Here is a 19835-nt window from a genome sequence, read left to right as displayed (position 1 = left end):
CCATGTGGGAGGGCAATAGGGAGAGAGAGAGAGAGAGAGAGAGAGAGAGACAGAGAGAGAGAGAGAGACAGAGAGAGAGAGGGAGGGAGGGAGAGAGAGAGGGAGAGGGAGGGAGAGAGAGAGGGAGAGGGAGGCAGAGAGAGAGGGAGAGAGAGGGAGAGAGAGGGAGAGAGAGGGAGAGAGGGGAAGAGAGGGGAAGAGAGAGAGGAAGAGAGAGAGGAAGAGAGAGAGAGAGAGAGAGAGAGAGAGAGAGAGAGAGAGAGAGAGAGAGAGAGAGAGAGAGAAAAGTTGTTGATAGACCTTTATTTTATTTATTTACATGAGGTGCTGAGAATTGAACCCAGTGCCTCACACCAGACAAGTACACTACCCCTGAGCCCTAGTCCCAGCCCCGAGTTTGGTCCTTTTCGATTATGCAAAGATTACAGTAGGTTAAGGGGAATCTGTTCTTTTTAGTGTCATTATATTAACCTTTGCAGGAAACTTTTTCAACTGAACCTTCAGGTAAAACCAGAATAATTTGAATCTTAGCTTTCTGACTTATAAAAGTGACTAAAAGGTCATTGTTTTCTCCAATCAAATACCATTAAAAATATTACTTACAATCATTTTAAAAATGTGGTGTACATTTTTTTTATTAAAGATAAATGGGAGGAAAAGCATAAGTTGAACAAAAACAGAGATCCTCCAGGACCTTACCCTGTTATGTTGTTATTGATATTTACATGAGTAAGTATTCAAACTTCTAGCTAGTTTGCTTCTTAGATGATTTTTGTTTTATAACACAAAAATGGAGAACCAGGATTGAGATATGGCCTGCTATTTTCTGGCAAACCTGCTGTTTCACCTTGTACAAGAATGATGGTTGGCACCCATCAGTCCAGCTCCTAGTTATTCAAACATTATGGCAAGTGCAGAAGAACTTATTAGGATGGCTGAATCATAACCTCTAATGCATGAGCATTTTTATTCCAGGACTTTTTTCAAGCCCAAACATTTTAGACCACTGTAAAATCACTTCTTTTTACATCCTTTCTATATTTTCATGCTACATTTTCAAGTAAAGCAATTTAGGATAAAATGACTATGCATCCATTTTGTGTGTGGAGTCTATACTCCTATCAAGCCTTTGACATTCCAGAGCTTATACTGGTTAATAAAACTCTTTCTGCCATGAGGCTGAAAATGGAAATATTAACATTCAGAGTTGTCCTTGACAATCATGTCAAGCCTGTTTTCTGAGTTAAATAAGCCAGGACTGGGAACGTTTTATATTTGTCAATTGGAAATTTTTAGAATTAAAATAATTTGGTGGCCCGTTTGTCATAAGTTGATTTACTGAATTTAGATAATTCTTTTTCCTACCACTCAATATAAATATATATAATTACATGTTAGAACTAGTAGGGAATAATGTCATACTATTCATAGTTTTACATGTTAATTGTTTTCACTATTTTAATATTTCACTAAAGGAACATGGGAATATCCTAGTTTGATTCACTTTTATTTCTAACTCAGGATGAGTCCATCTGAAGCATATGTGGTCAAATGTACTACGTATCTTTTCTGGTATGAGTTGTCTGATTCTGCTTAGCTTATTTATTCTAATATCAGATTTATTGATAAAAGTTTTATGCCTTTGTGAAAGTGATAACACAAAGTACCATCATTTTAAAAATCAATTCAGGAACCAACTTGACTTACTATGAGCAGAGGGAAATAAAAGGACATGGGATTGGTGGCTGAAAATCTTGAAGAATACATAGAACTGGAATAGATTAGCATAAACTATATTTGATTTAATGTTACTTCCAGTATCTTTTGTTCTTCAGTGACTTTAAAATTATATATCATCTTTCATTTCAGAGCTTAAATTAAAAAGGTTAAGCTGACCTTTCTGAGCACATTCAATGGCTGCAAGGTAACTACTACAAGATTTTTATTTTTCTCAGATTTCAACTCCCAAAATAAACATGAGTGAATATCACATTAGGTGATCTTTCCAATATCTTCAATATACAAGATTATAAAATATCCAAAGTAAATGATCTGATTTTTAAAATTAATTCTTACAAGTAACAAAATTGCCAAACACAAAAATGTGGGTTAAAAAGGTAAATTGTTGTACCAACCTAGGCATGTTTGAATAAGGACCTTGGTCATTGGTATGCAGGATGCCTACCTGCTTTCTTATTTGAGATAATGGATTCATGTCTACTAATTTTTGAAGCCACTTTAAAGTTTTCTTAAGCTATTTTTCATTTAAACTTTAGTTGAATATTGACTTCAGATGGATTTTAGTTTCTCACAAGCAGTTTATACAATGGAGATTTACTGTTGATTTGCTAAAAAAAAAAATCCTGAAATATGAGCCAAATTATATTCAAATACAAATTTATCCCAAGAGAAATGGATTAAATTTTTTGCCTATTAGAAGATAACACTTTCAAAGCAAAATGCTGTAATAAATGTTAAAATGTTTTTTTATCACAAACTTACAATTTATATAAACACACATGTAAACACACACTTGCTAATTTATTATGTATTTCTTGCCATTATTTTTATTCAAGTAATGCTTTTGTAGCATTTACAGATTAAAAAAATCTGTCATGCTCCTAATTAAATTTCTATACCATTATTAGATAGATACAAATGTCAGAGATGTTTGTTCTCTAATGTCAAATAACAATCTTTTTTCCTTATGACAAGGGAAAAGGCCAACAGTGAAATAGAACATTAAAAATGCTTATATTTGATAAACTTGGGTTTTGTTATACCTCTATGAATATTTCTTTCTACTGAAGAATTCTCTAGTTATAGGATCTGAGTAAATTTGTTACATGACCACAATTTATTATTTAAATAATGCTTAGAAAATACACATGGAAGTACATAAGGATAGTGAATTTTTGAATTTGAGTTTCAAGGTGAAGATCAATATTTAATAGAAAGATAATATAATTGAAAATATAATAAGGTCGGGTCTAATGTATGCTCCATGGAACGATGTAGCATGATTCATTTGGCCATGGTATATCTTCGCTACCTGCATAAAGAAAGGGCAGTGGTTACCTCTGTATAATTTTAGGGCTCCTCCTGGTTCAATAATTTACAAACATGAAAGTGCAAACACTTTCAGGTCCTATGTTCTAGAGGCCCATACCTATACACACAATAGAGATCATGTTTTCTGCTTGGGGATCTAAGGCTATCTAATTCCTCCTCCCCAAAATTAGTATAAATTAATAAAATTAGAAAGATGTTTAGTTACAAGCATTAAGTTTAAGTAGTTTGTAGTGTTTTTTCTTGGCAAAATAAATGTACACAAAAGGAAAGACTGATGAAAACAAAATTTCTATCAAATATAAACTTGCAAAGGATGTTATAAAACCAGAAGAGTTTCTAGGAATAGAGATTAATTAGTTTAATACTTAGGAAAGTAAATTCTTTAAAAACTATCTCAGGAACAAAAACTTTCAAGATGTTAAGGATCAATTAGCTAATGCAATACATCTGAATATGAATTGATTATTTTACATAAACTTAAAATTCAAATCAGAAAGTGTTTGTATTTCTTATGAAATGATAGCAAGGACAACTATTTAGACTTCTCTATTTTCCCTCTCATGCTCAATCTTACTTCCATTTTTTCATTGCCTCTGCACTGGACTAGGCTCTATATCCCCTGCTGCCCTGAATGAAATGATCTGGAAATGACTTTCAATTTTATTTCCAGTCAAATGTTCACTTTGCTAAGCCTGGGTGGCCACAGTATTATCTAGCTCCCCATGAGGATCTATTTATGGCATATAAATTGTTATACATTTGCTGAGTATTTTAAATAAACCTCCCAACAAGTTCTCCTGGAAAAGTTTTTATTTTGATATCCACTTACTTAAATGTGATTGCTTAGCTTTATTAGTCCTTATATCAGAACTCATTGTTTTGATCTTTTTGTCAGTGTGAATGTTTATGTTTCTGCCATACCTATGCTACTAAAAGGGGTTTCTAAAAGACCATATCAATGGAGAGATTTGAAAGATTGTAAAAGCACTAAATGCTTTCCAATAGCAGAAATAGAGCTCAAGAAGTGTCAGATGGAGGCTCAGACCCTGGGAAACAGGTTCGGGATCCCAACGGATGAAGGAAGATGTGAGGTGGAGTTGGTATAGTAGATAATCTTTATTCAGAGGTGGCAACAGCAGCCCACAGCCCCCAGTCTGCAGCTCTAGCCCCGTTTTCCCACCTGAGTCCTTCCATAGGCCTTTTTAATATATTTTTATCTAAGCAGGCCATAGAATGCACACTGCCAACAGGTTACATAAGTAGGTGCATGATCAAAAGCAAATGTTTATGACCTCAAATACATATGCTGAATCAAGGTGATTATAACCCTAGATACCTACTTAAAACACCCTTCTGGGAAGCCTCGGTGAGGGAGCCTAACTATAGCCATCTTGAGACTGCCCTGCAAGAACAAAAACTATTTTAAAACCAGTATACAATTAATGTGCCTATGCATATTTCATAATATAAGCAAGAAAAGAAAATAGTATGGAGTATATTAACAAAATGGCGCATGTTTATAAGGAAACACTAGTCAACTATTTATGATCTGAAGTCAGCTTTCCTGGGTTTAATTCACAGATGCACTAATAACCACTCATGAGACCATGAAAAAGTTGTCAACCACACCAAACCTCAACTTCCTACTTTGCATAATTGGAATAAATAACTATTTCAGTGGTTTTTAAGACTGGAATAATGTATAATTGCTTACCATTTTACCTGGCCAAGCATATTAACTCAATGAATGGTAAGAACCACCGAGTTCTAAAATACTGTATTTAAGCATATTGATATGATTAAACTACAAGACCCCAATATTCACCTAATTCACTCTCATCTAGTGCATTCTGACCACCATCCTCTAATAGATATCATAAATATAGGAAGGGAATGTGGTTTGGGGAAAATCAGAAAAACAAAGGTTGAGGTTGAAGCAAAGTTTGAGGGTCTGAAAAAATTATATTATGAATTCCATATCTTTATACTTAAGCTTGCATACTATTATGATATTAAGAAAAATAGCTTTAAACTACCTGATCTAGTGGTATCATGCACTGCTGAAAATTTTGCATGGTCAGAGATATGTCATGAATTAAAGAGAAAATAGCCTAATCACCAAATGATAGCACTTAATTCTCCTGCCTTCCTTCTTCCTTCAACAAATCCATGCATACCTATATCCATACATCTTGAATAATTACACCATTGAAATCAGTTTAATGTGAACACCAGTAAGGTCTAATAATTATAAAATGCCTTTAGTCTAGCAGTAATTATTGACAAGAAAAACAAAATTGAGAAAAGAAGTTGGAGGAAGACTTCACATGGAGCATAGAGGAAATGTTATGCATTGATTCACTCATAGTATATATATGTGAAGTTCGGTTCTACCTATTATTTCCCTGCTCAGATAGTATTGTCATTCTCATTCCAGTCCCTTTTGTTCAAATTTAGAGAAAGAGCTACAGGACGAATATTAACACATTATTTCCTTAAACATTTTGGTTTTGACCATTTTATGCCCAGTTGTCACCAGCATGCCATTTTACAATATCTCACTTCAAGTTTGCAGACTTCCATGCCCTTAGTCTCTATCTTGTCCATCCAGAAATTCCCCATCCTAGGAAACCAAATGTTACAATAAACCAAACCTCAGTTCCTTTTTTTTTTTTTTTTTTTTTTTTTTGCATTTGCTCTACCTTCTAGGGTCACAGCCAGAGTCAAGTTTCACTGGAGTCTCAGAACAGAGGTAAAGTCTCTGGGTTTAAAGGCAGTCAGGTCAAGGTTAAAAACAGGCTCTAGCAAGGGGTCGTGGCACACACTGGGGAGGATCACTTAAACTACTATATCAAAACATGCCAAAAACAACACACCGAGACATTGTCTCAAAAATAAAATAAAAAATGGAGTGTACAAATTACTATTGATGTTACCTTAGGGAACTTTTGAACTGCTTTAAACATATTTATCTGTAAAATTCCTCCAGGACAGGCTTAATAAGGGGTTAAATAAGATACTAAGTTACAACTAGTTAGTATAGTTGTTTAGCAGGGTTAGAAGGTGGTATGAAATGTTTATTTTCTTCTATATTTGGCATCTTTACCTTTTCATTCTGTTCTTAGTCTAAGGTGCATGAAAACAGCCCTTCAGAGTATTAGTATTTATTTATAATAACCTTGGTAATCAGATTGTTTATCTTTTAATTAGTAAATATTCTCAGTGTGCTGAAATTATAGATCATGTAAAAATCTGATTTAAGAGTTCTATTATTGGGGTTGGGATTGTGTCTCAGTGGTAGAGCACTTGCCTAGCATATGTGAGGCAGTGGGTTCGATCCTCAGCACCACACAAATATAAATAAATAAAATAAAGGTATTGTGTCCATCTAGAATTAAATTTTTTTTAAAAAAAGAGTTCCATTATTCTTATCAGATAGGAACTACATCTTTGTTAATAGACAATAAAATGCCAGGCAGTGTGTATTATCATTAGTTCAGTGAATAACACAGAAGTACCAGTTGGCCTACTAGAAACCATTCTGTTCATAAGAGACATAAATATAAATTGACAGTATTCTGTAGTTAACAATTTTATATTCTGTAGACGGATATGGTGCCATATTCTACCTTATTTTTAACATGGAATGGATTTATAGTTATTCATTTGTTACATTAATATATATTTCAAGGAAAATAATTGCCTTAAGATTCATGTTATCATATCTGTTGTAGCTTTCTTGTAAAGAGATTTTTCATAAAATGCATTCTTAAATATTTCATATAGTTAAATAATTAATTTACATTTTTACTGTCATTATCTATTCAAGGAAATTTAAATTAATTGTTACTGATTCAGGAAAAGAGAGACACTATACGTGAGGCTAATTTGTTAAGTGGGAAATACACAGGAACCTATATTTTCCTTTTTTAAAAGCTCCACTCCAGAGGCCAAAAAACTTCTAAAGAAACAACACTGCAAAAGCAATTAAGTATAAATCATAGAGTTAATGCCTCTTATGTGAATCTTGGGCAGGTAAATCTTTAGTAGATATATTGATGAACTTAAAAAAAGCACTGATTTTCTGAGCAATGTTACTGAATCAATATGCAGTAATTTCTAATGAATGAATTTGTAATCAGTGAGCTATAATCACTTTATTTATTATAATAAGAACATGAGTAGAGTAATAGTATGAGTATGGACTTTGTTGTTGATATTATTATTATTATTATTATTATTATTATTAAACAATCAATGGCATTACTTAGTATACAAAGTTATCCTTGAAATCTAATTGTTAACAGAATGTTCATGGAGAATTAGGTGTCCTCTCCACTGAATTTAAAAAATTATAACTGAGTACCACACATATCCTACTATATAGACTATATGAATGTGATGCTTTTTTTACATTAAATTCCAATTATGTTAAAAAAACCACCACACAATTCAATTTCATCATCAATAGTTTATAACTATTAAGATATTTGAATAAGGAAATGAAATAGGAAAAAAATAAGAGGGCACCAGAGATAATCCCTCCAGGTAAGCCACTTAGAGATATATTCTCACTTTACCTTATCAGTTGTTTTCTTGCCCCTACAAACAGATTTTTATTTATCAAATTTCCATGTACCTGTTAGGTAGAAATGATGAAGATGAGCAAAAGAACTAGTTAGAATTATTAAAACATCTATGACCAAAAAAAATATTTACTGAGCCATTATTTGCTAAGCACTCCATAAGGCATTAGAGAAGCACAGATGAACTCTGGCTCTTTGGTTGTAGTATGGCATTTTCTCCTAAGTATATTGTTTATCTTTACTTCCATAACCATCAGACTTTCATTAAGCACTTACAGGGGCAAAAGACAGGAAACAAAATGGAACTTTATAGCAATAACTAAGATATGTAATTTGAATCTTACTGAAGATAGGAAAAAGCTTGCTAGGCACTAAAAGCACTACTTGATTCTATAGCATTCTTGGGCTGAAATGAATCACTCATCCTTCTCCAAAGTACTTCATTTCTCTCTTACATTGCCTACTTTCCTAATTTCAACTCTGGGCTCCCAGTTGCCCAGACTCAATCTATTATTTCAAGCTCTTTACTCATTCTATAAGTCCAACTCTGTTGGCTCAGCTGCTGAGCTCCAAAATGCTTAACACCTGTTCACAGTTTTTTTTATTGAACTACCTTTATTCAGCCTCATGTGCCTTCTGCAATATTGTCCTATCCTATCTCCTGATTGCGGCTTCTCCATGCTCTGGTATTTTACAAGTCATATCTTCCTAAAAAATAAATTGTCCTAAATTGTTACTCTTCAGTTTAACAATAGGACCCTGCCACACATAGGACAATTACAAATGTATACAATACCCTCCATAATTGTGCTTTAATTCTCCAGTGTTAAGCATATGGTGTGAATTTAAACTCAACATGTGATCCAAGCAAATGCTCTATCCTGCATTTTCCCACCTCATGTCCTCTGCTCAACCAAATTGCCATTTTTAACTCTCATGCCATTTGCCATATTCCACATGTGTTTTAAGTCTTTACCTGATGTATTAGAATATTAGTTTCTTGGGGAAGATTTTATATATGGATGATCTTAGTACTCTTCAAAGCACCTATGTATTTTAATGAATGTTTGTTCAGTGATACAGAATGGAATGCAACGGAATAAAATAAAATGTCAGATCCTTTGGCAGGATTATACCTGCCAGGATTATTTAGCTTTTTTTCCCACAGGGAACATGAGGTTCAATATGTTCACTCCCCAGAGAGAATCACTCTTGGGTACCTTAAATCTAAATAAAACCTCTAAAATTCTCTCTAAAACAATAGTTATAAAAACTGTATAGTTTCTTCCAAAGTTTGCAGCCCCCAAATTCTCACTCTTATCCAGAGTTAATAAAAACTGCCAATATAGGATCAATTACCTTATCTTCCCTAATTGGCAGATTCAGTAAAACTGACTTATCCTCATGGCATTTCACAGTGGTTGAATTTCTAACATGCCTCATAATAAAATGCTGTTGAAATGAAGATAGCAAAGGATCCTGTCACAGAACATACAGGAGCATATCTGTAATATTCACAGTGTACTTAGATTTGCAAATATTTTTATCTTTGAGTAAGGGAGCATGTGCCCTCTGGTATGAGAAGAATTTAAATCAATTTCAACAAACAAAACCTGTGTCTTTAATTTTACCATCTGTAATCATTGTAAGAAAATGGGGGATGACTTAATGATTTTAAGTCTATCTACACAAAAATCAAATAACTGAAATCTTATATTAGGTTGGAACTGATGTATCAGAGGGCAGATACCTTTTGAAGTAGCTTTATGTTACTGATGTATTTTGTTGCCAGAAAGAGAAATTTCCCATTTCCCTTGATTTACAAGTTTTAAGCGGTGGGAGGGGAACAAACAAACAACAATAACAACAACAAAAAAAAAAAACAGCAAAGTGAATCAACTATTTAAGTAAGGCTTTAGTTTGAACTCATTTGCCCAAGAAGGTTTATCTTCTTTCATTTTATGAAACATGAAAACTAACAGAGTTTTAAAAATGTGTACTTTTCATGTACATATTTCATAATATATATAAATTCAATTTATCTTTGACACAATTGTACATATTTATACACATCAGTAAGATAATTTGATATATGCATTTAATGTGTGATGATAAAATCAGGGTATCAACTTAATTTTAAATTTGGATTGAGTTAAATAATTTTCTTCTCACCAAAATTAGTTCCAAGTAACAAAAGAATATTGCTACCAATTGTCAGAATTTCTATGGACTATGTGTCTTTTTTTTTCTTTTTTTGTGATACTGGAGACTTAACCCAAGGACATTGTACTCTGAGCTACATCCCTAGATATTTTTGTTTTGAGATAGGGTCTAAGTTGCCCAGGCTAACTGAAACATGTATTTCTCCTGCTTCAGTTTCCCAATGCCTCCGATCAAATGCCTGCACCACCACACCTAGCTTTTATAAAAACTAATGCATCCTTAAGTGTGTTTGAATGGTTACAGGTAGGAGTTAGCCTCATTGAGCCAGCAAATCAATTGCTTCTCTTCTCGTTATATACTTTATATGAATATAAGTACTGGATGTAAAATGTTTCATAATCAGCTTGCATATAATCCTTTGGATTTTTTGTTTCAAATTATTTTCTTCAATGCAATTTCATACTCGTCAGAAGCAGCATATTTTGAAGTAATGGACAATCTATTCAAATTTTATGGCAATATTAGTCAAATATTTTCCATTCCATTCACTTTATATCTTCTGGAGAAAAGTACAAAACATTCCAGGTAATTGTCAGAATATTAAGATACTGGATGGCCTGTCTAACCTTAATAAAGAGTCTTTTCAGAGTGGCAAGCTAAGACCTTTCCTTGCAGTTGCTTTAAGTTATTCACACTTATCTTTTGGAGCCCTTCTTCATGGCTCTCCCTTTATATTCCCAGCATTCAGCATCTGCACCCTGCCTTCTGAAGATCAATGTTACAGTGCTCATCTTGCATTTTCATGAAATGCTTCATATTCCCAAAATGGCAGGAAAAACAGAAACCAACTATCTCAACACACTTATTTCCTAAGTGAAGATATTTAGAGCCCGAGTGACTTAGTGGTTTCAGAAAAATCAAATTTAGTTAGTGCTAGAAACCTGATTTCTAGGGCAAGAAGGCCATCTTAAGTTAGATTCCTCTAAAACAGATCATGAAGGAAAAATATTGAAACAGTGTATTTGGGAGTTGATTTCATAATGCATTATGAAAGTGTAATAATTTGAAGGAAGTTACTCTGTGGACAACTGGAATTCAGACTTGCTGATGAATATGTAAGAGACTATGAGGAACACACCTTAGAATTATCCCACCAAGGTATATGGATTCCATAGGATTTATCTATCAACTGCCATCAATCATAGGTTAAGGCAGCACTGGTAGTGCTACAACTACTTCCTGTCCACACTTAAATCGGCCAAGATGCTTTTACATCTCAGTAACACCCTCAGACATAATGAGTCCATTGGCATATCCCCAAATTCTGTACATAAAACTTCCAACACAGGCCAAAAAGAGGAGGACAGACAATGGTCCACAAGAAGAGTGCATGATCCACACAAGGAAAATGGTACAATTAGAGAACTAGCACCAGAGTGATCTTCCTTCCTTCCTTCCTCAGCTGTTCAATTAAGATATAAGGCAATTAACATCACTAACAACATCCATGTGATAATCATAATAGATTTGATGCTTTTCCCCCCTGATTACCATATCTCCAGCTCTTCTTAAATGCTTCATCCTAAACTGCTGTAACCAGTAAACTGCTTTATGGGCAGTAATAACAAGAACCAGCTCCATTTATTAACGAAATGTGTAGCTTATTAAATAATTAAAAACCATGTATCTTTTGTCTTCATGGAAGAACTGTGAAGCTAGATCTGACAAATCATTATAAAATGAGGAAATTAAGTTGGAGAAAATATGGCTTTAGGAGGCATGAGTTAAGGGTGCAGACATTCCCTTATATCTAAGAAACTTGGATCCTGAGAATTGCCACATAAAATAAAGGATACTCAGTAAAAAAAAAAAAAAAAAAAAAAAAAAAAAAAAAAAAAAAAGTGAATTTCCAATAAGCAATGAAAAACTGTGGAAATAAACTTTTAAAACATGTTGATTGTTTATCCAAAATTCAAATGTACCTAGACTTCTTGTATTTTTATTTGCTAAGTGTAGTATCCTTAATCCTGGGGCAGTCAACAAGATTTTATTTGCAAGTGTGTCCTCACAAACTGGGCAATGCCCTATTCCAACCATAAAACTCAGAGCTACATTTTACATTTTATAGTTTCTTAAAATGAAGCACACTCAGATTCTGGTTCAGAATAGTTTTGTAGAAATCTTAATCACAGAAACAACAAATGCCTTCAGACAACTTAAAATTATAAATTGAAGAGAGCTATGACAGAAATATTAAAATTAAAATGTTATATTTTACAGGAAAGCAATGTTACAGATCCTCAGTTTGTCTTCGGATTTGGCAAGTTCTAAATAACTACAAATTGAAGGTAAAATATGTTAAAAATATTTTAAATATTCAAATGTGCATTGAAGGTAGTTCCTACAGAAACTGTCCTCTGAAACCAAAATTTTAGTAGGTCATATACCCTGCATTATTCTGTCCCAGAAATAAGTTTGATGTTTTTTAAATACTGAAATCCTAGTTATGCTGTATTTGACAAAGTAGTATCTTGCTCTATTTTGTGTTTCTATAAGGAATATACTTAAGATTGGGTAACTTACAAAGAATAGAAATTAATTTTCTTACAGTTCTAGAGGCTGGGAAGTTCAAAAATCAAGGTGCTAGCATCTGTTGAATCTTCTTGCTGAATCCTCTCGTGGAAGGGCAAACAATTGCCAAATGCTCATGAAGCTTTTTTATAAGGGTCATAATCCCATTCACCTGGGAAGAACCTTCATAGTCTGATAATTCTTAAAGGCCCCACAGTTTACTACTATCATATTGGCAACTGAATTTTACAGGGTCCTATTTAAACCATAGCAACAAAGATTACAAAACATACTTGGCAAAATTTATTTTTAACTATTGTTGATTTGAAGCTTTAATTCTTTCTTGTCTATAAATCATGACTTGTGTGTTTATATGTGTATGTAATACACATATAAATACCGAGCTTGTTTTATAGTAGAAAACACATAGCATACAATATGCTAACCTTATGTTGTTGTACTTGGCGTTTTAGGTCTTCAAGGTCGGGTCCAAGGGGCTCTTTCTCCATTTTCCTTGTTCTCTCTTCTGTTTTTGTCAGCCAGTCATTTAACTCTTTCAGTTTCTGATTCTGGAGATCCATTAGAACTTTATGTAAACTGAAAATTTGAAAAAAGTCTATTATTACCTCTAGTAAAGAAAATTATTTTTAGCAAACATGTAACAAGGTAAGACAGTTGATATTTATAATTTATGGCATACTCAAAATTTTCAGTATCTTTTGGACATTAAGAATGGCATAAGTAAAGCTCATTATCAATCACCTCTGAAACTATCATTTCTCAGGCTTATTAGAGATCATACATCCCAATTTCTAGAAAGATTCCCATAGTTAACAAAGCATGCATATGCTAACTAAAGTGTGAACAATATTTGGTAATTGAATCAGTAGTATATCTTTTTATTAAAATCCTATTTATGATCTATTTGAAAAAATATTTCCCATTAGAAAAAAAATCCCATTATTTAGTATGTGTGGTGGTTAAAGATGGCCACAAATCATTATTTTTAAAGTTAAATTAATTTCTTTTAAAACTCATACATAAAAATATTAAAATTTTACATATGAGGAACTGTGTGATATTTCAGTACATGCATACATTGAATAACCATTAAATCAGGTAAAACATTCTGTTCTCCTAACTTTATCATTTGATTATGGCAAACACTTTCAAAATCCTTTCTTAAAATATTTTTTTAGTTGTAGATGGACCCAATATCTTTATTTAATTTATTTCTTTTTATGTGGTGCTGAGGATAGAACCCAGGGCTTCAGACATGCTAGGCAAAGGCTCTACCTTGAGCTACAACCCCAGCTCCCCAAATCCTTTCTTCTATCTTTTTGAAATGTTATTTTTTAAAGATTATTATTTCTAGTCACCCTGCTGTGCTACAGCACTTCAGAATTTCTTACTCTATCTAACCATAACTTTATACCCAGTGATCCACCTTTCCTCATCCCTGACTTATTTTGGCCAATACAATGGAATAGAATTGACAATGAACCAGTTCTAAATTTAAGCTGTAAGAGAAATGACAGGATTTTTATTTTCTTTTAGAGCCCAGATTCCATGCTATAATAGAGACAAGGCTAAAGTACTAAATGATTAGTGACCATGTACAGGATGACCCTAGAATATGAAATGCTATCTTAGAGAAATAACCTGCCTGAACCCTGCCTATTTTCTTGATTTATAAGATCATAGTGAAATTATAAATTATTGTTTTAAGACACTAAAATTTAAAGTCATTTGTTATGCAAAAATAGACAAAGAAATTTTTTTCAATGACACAGGAAATAATGGACTGTGCAAAGAATTTAAAGTCCAAAGGCCTAGGTTCATAGCCCAGTGATAAGCCCTAGACCACATTCTTAAACCTTCTCAATTACATATCCAGCATCAGGAACATGAAATAATACCTTGCCTGTCAATTACACAATTTTATAGTAAGGATGAAAATACAAATATGGCATAAGTTCATCCACTGATAGAACAAAATCTTAAGACTCAAATGAGAAATTCTAACATTGATTTTAAGGTAAATATTATTTTCCATTTTTTAAAAAAGTCATATTTAAAGCATTTTTGAAAGTACAATATATTAAATACTGATCCTATAAGCAGGTAGAATTTTAATTAGAAATTTATTACTCTTATTTATGGAATATTTACTAGAAATTTTCATTAATTTGCACATTTAAAAATGCAAAATATATTCATAAAGGAGTCTATAAAATTATTTTGATTGAACCATTTACATTTTAGAGTCACAAATATCCTGAGGCACATGGATATCAGACAGAAATGTAGACATTTTCTTTTTATGGAAACAGAGATGAAACATCCATTTAAGTGAAAGGAAAACTGAAAGTTGTTGTTTAAACCTTAGACAATGAATAACATCCCAGCATCACAAGGTATGTAAATAAATCTTTTACTTTGTTGTTTTAGTCTATCATTTGAGAATGGACCAGATAATAAGAATCTATGAGAATAAAATTTCATGAATACTGGATGCAGTATCATAACATATTTTTGTTGTTTTTTCCTGCTCAGTTTGTCATTATGTTAAGCTAAAAACTTCCACATTTCAAGACTGAAAAACGAATCCACAGTATTACTTACACTTGAATAAAAGTTTCAAGTCTAACATATATGTTTTAGTACAGTTACCAACAGAATTCATTTAATAATGTCATTTACATTTTAGCTTATACATAGATATTTCATTCAACAAGTATTTACTGAGTTCTGTATGTATGCATGAAACTCCTATTTGTTAGGCATGGGCAAAGAAAATACCTATCCTCATAGGGTACAGTGGCATACGCCTATAATCCCAGCTGCTCTGGAGGCTGAGGCAGGAGGTTCTCAAGTTTAAAGCCAACCTCAGCAAAAGTGGGGCACTAAGCAACTCAGTGAGATCCTGTCGCTAAATAAAACACACAAATAAAGGGCTGGGGATGTGGCTCGACAGTTGAGTGCCCCTGAGTCAATCTCGGGTATCCAAAAGAAACAAACAAAAAAACCTATATTGTCTTTGAATAGCCTGGAGAATCTTAAAGGAATAGATATATCAACAATTACAATATGACAAGATCATCCTCTGAAAGGAAAATTCACTGGTGGGTATGACAAATTTAGAAAAACAATAATATCCACCCGGGGAACTTCTGAAAAGAATTTAACTTTCTACAATTTTTCTTGGGATTACAGGAACAATTATGTTTAAGATAACATTCAAAACAGTTTTTGCTTTTTCATTGTTGTTTTCTTAGATACCCTAATTAACCAGTAATGTTTGAACAGTCTTTATTGCTTTCTATGTTGGGGCTACATGAAACAAATTATCAGGTAGTAAAAGTTGCTGTGCTTTCTTCCTCCCTGAGGCCTCTAAAGAAAGAGCATCAATAAATGCATGTGAATTACAGGCCACAGGTCTCTGGATGAGCAGCAAGAAGGGAGTAGTGAGTTTCCCATGGCAAGGCAGGCCAGAAGAAGTAGTAAACATCAGAGGGTGCTATGAAAAGGTCAGATTAGGAGCCCTCAAAACACCAGGACCCTGTTTGCCAGGTGTGAAAGAAGGGGTAACTTCAGGGAGGGGAAAACTAACCATTAGGTTAAAATATCATTAATGCAATATTAAAATAAATTGGCTAATGTTTACTCAACACTTTGGTGTGATGACCTTGCCATTAAATATTTTATATGTAGTAGTTCAGTGATTCCTAAACAATGGTATGCATTTTAGTTGTAGTTTTTAAAATAGTTTTGGGGGCTAGGGCTATAACTTAGTGGTTGAATGCTTGCCTCACATGCATGAGACACTGGATTTGATCCTCGGCCCCACATAAAAAAAATAAATAAAACAAAAGTATTGTGTCTACCTACAACTAAAAAAAATAAAGTAAAATAAATAGTTTTGATGGCACAATAAAACAAATTAGGGAAATTATTTTAATGTTTTATATTGTGTGTGTGTATATATATATATATATATATATATATATATGCTTTAGGTACATATAGTGTACATAAATTTTATATTCTCAATTTTATAATTTAGAAAGTAAATCAGTCAATTTAAGGAAAATTATTAAATATATAATGATAAAAAAGGTGCTGATAATAAAAAAATTAGGAAAGTGTAACATAATTGGCAAGTGTTTGGCAAATATTGAATTACCATATTTGTTCCTCTTTACCACCAAATGAGATATATTATACTATTGTTAATTTATTACTAAGGACACTGGAAGTTCAAAAGTCTTAGAAACTTGCCAAAGGTGACAGAGTTGCATTTGAAACCAGTATAAAAATTGGAAACTATTTGTGATCCAAGTCTGTGCTCTTAACTTTTATTTTACTTTGTCATGGAAATAATACTGTATTAGTTGGGGCCATACAAATCACTAATATTTTAGATTTTTGGTCCATAGAAAAGATAATTTCAGTACCGATCAACTTAAAATATGATTGAAATGACAAGTTCTACATTTCCAACATTCTAAAGATGCAAATAAATTTGTGAAAATCATCAAATTCACACAGAAAATCTACCTTTCACCTACAAAAAATAAGTTTTCTTTTTTCTTGATTTCCTTTTATTTTTTCAAGTGATCATGTAGAAGGGGAATAAAAGCAAAAAGAAAATGGATTATACATATATGACAGTGAGATAGTGGAATTGGGATAAAACAGTGCAGGGCAGGAGATCATCCTGACAATACCTGAAAGCAGAAGTATGGCAGAATATGAACTGCTGCAACCAACTTCCACTCACTAGGATCATCTAAGGACAGAGAAAGCTAACAAAATAGACTAAAATAACCTGGGACTTGGACAACATGGAGTTAGAGACTTAATGGTCCCTAGAGTCACCCCACCTGTGAATTTATTGTTCTATAACATAGTAGACATCAGTAAGGTTTTACCACATGCAGTATGTCTAAATACAAATTCTAAGTTAGCAGATTTATGATGGGGCCTGAGGTTCACTTTTCTAAGTTCCCAAGGGATGCCTATAGGGTTAGTCTATATATCACACATTAAGGAATACTGGTATAATGCACTCTGTGTGTTGGGTTTTTGTTAGTTGCAATAAAAGGCAATCTAGGGAATACCATTTTTCAAACAATTTTACTAGAGGGCTGGGGTTGTGGCTCAGCAGTAGAGCACTCATTTCGGACATGCGAGGCCCTCGGTTTATTCCTCAGCACCACATAAAAAATACATAAACAATTAAAGGTATTGTTTACAACTAAAAATTAAATATTAAAAATATTTACTAGAGATTTGTCTCTTAGCTGACACCCTACTGTGGGAATATATCTATATGCACAGGAAGGGAGTCAATGGGAACACTGGATATGTTTTATAGAAACTCTGTTAGATGTATGTAAAAAGGCATTCATTGTCTAACCAGGGCTATCCAAAAGAATTCACTATGATGATGTCAATATTCTTTCTGCACTATCAAATATGATTACCACTAGCCATGTAGGGTCAATGTGAACTAAGAAGTTGAATTTGTAACTATATTTAATTATAATAATTTTAATTCAGCTACACGTTGCTAGTGGCTGTAATATTGGACAGCACACAACTCTAAATCAACAGACTGACAAAAGTCACAAACCATTATTTAAGTCCTTACCTACACCATTTCATTATACCCTGTAATATAAGGAATGATATCCTGGGATCAGGAATATAACAATAAACATGAAGAGAATTTTTTGAAATTTTGATTTTCTAGACAAATTTGTAAATGCAAAATGGTATCTGTTTTCATTAATTTTAGCCTATTATTTGATGGTCTTAATAGCAATTATTGAGCGTTATATAAATGCATTATAAAATCATATAAAATATTAGGGCTGGGGTTGTGGCTTAGTGGCAGAGTGTTTGCCTAGCATGTATGAGGCACTAGGTTTGATCCTCAGCACCCATAAAAATAGATAAAATAAAGGTCCATTGACAACTTAAAAATATTTTTAAACAATTATTTAAAATATTAAAAAATATATAACCATATTTTAGACACTATTCAAATACAGGTATAAATATATGGACTTCGTAAATCCTGGAGAATTATAATTAAAAATTACCAAGAAGTATGAACTCTTTAGGAAGAAGACCAGTTCCTGGGCCCAATTTCCTAGAATTCACCATTATCTGCTAATATGCTATTCTCAAATAAGAATACAACTAGTTAAAGGGAGTGAAATATTATTTTGAATGTCTACATTATAAAAGATCTACCAACAGTGTTCAATTAACATATCTCACATGCAAAATAAATTATCGGAGGAATACCAGTATGAATTAGAGACACTGAATTTTTAATGCACTTTTTACTTTCAAATATACATCAATTAGTAACTAATATCAAACTGATGAAAGTTTAAAAAAATTATTTACTTATTGAAAATGATTCAAAAAGCTTAGCAAACTGGTTACAATGGCTGGATCATATGGTTTTGATTTTAACTCAACAATCATTTAAATTGCGACTAGATCCTTCCAGAACACCAATATATGCTAAATATGTAGCTATGTTAACACCCTTGTTTGGGTTTTTGCTTCATTTCTCCATCAAGAAAATTATTAAAATATATGAGTCTCAGACCAGGTTTAGTTTCAACTATCATGAAGAAATGGATTAGTGGAATTTATGCAAATAATGCCTTAAGAAAAAAAAAATCTGTTCATTAGAATCAATGAGAGAACTTTTCAAACTGATGTCCCAGCCTGTGAACAGAACAGTTTAATCAGAATTTCTGGGAATGGAGCCCAGGCATTGATACTTGAAAAAAAAAATCTCCTGCCAGGGATTCTAATGACCATCCAGGGTTGAGAATAACTGGGCTGGTGTTCAGGAATCAGCCATAATTTTCACTTCAGCCTTTGGATACAATTAGCAAATGTTTGAGAGTTGAGTCTGGTCATCATGGCATAACAGAGTTAACATGAACCAGATGTATGGAGATTACATGGAGGCAGAATATGACACATAATTATGTCATTACTGTTTTACTTATAAACTATGCTATAGAGGTCATAAATAATCTATTAAATAGTAATATGGCCTGGCAAAATTGACACTTAAATATAATTTTATGATAAATAATATTCTATGTCAGATAATAGAGGTATTATTATGATAATTCCTATTCATGCAGGATAGTTTATTAGCTCTAATTAGCCTTTTGGTTTATATGAACCAAAAGGCAAGCAAGAGGAGGTAAGAGAGTGGGAACTCAACTGGTTTGGCCTTGGAGCCTGCTTCACCATCATCCTATACTATGTATGCTAAGGTTTATTTTGTAAAAATGAAGTTTATTTATCTTCTTCATTTTCTTTATGGCACTAATTATAAAATATGACCCCCCCCAAAAAAAAAAACAGGACAAAGAAGAGGATCATTCAATGGGATTTTAG

At 32.8% G+C, this 19835-nt stretch overlaps 1 protein-coding gene across 15 annotated transcripts in view; it reads right to left on the bottom strand.

Annotated features, from left to right (window-relative positions):
- The window catches only part of Dmd (dystrophin), a 2094227-nt gene that overhangs the window by 1429392 nt on the left and 645000 nt on the right, over nucleotides 1-19835 (bottom strand). For all 15 annotated transcript variants that reach the window (XM_078034984.1, XM_078034996.1, XM_078034982.1 and 12 more), the window contains one exon: nucleotides 12839-12989. In XM_078034984.1, coding sequence (XP_077891110.1) covers nucleotides 12839-12989 — 151 coding nt within the window. The remainder of the gene's footprint in view (nucleotides 1-12838; nucleotides 12990-19835) is intronic.

Source organism: Ictidomys tridecemlineatus, chromosome X (assembly GCF_052094955.1).
Source record: "Ictidomys tridecemlineatus isolate mIctTri1 chromosome X, mIctTri1.hap1, whole genome shotgun sequence".
In the NCBI taxonomy this organism is placed as follows: Eukaryota; Metazoa; Chordata; class Mammalia; order Rodentia; family Sciuridae; genus Ictidomys; species Ictidomys tridecemlineatus.
The sequence above is the reverse complement of the archived record's forward strand: the minus strand, read 5'-3'. Positions and strand labels throughout refer to the sequence as shown.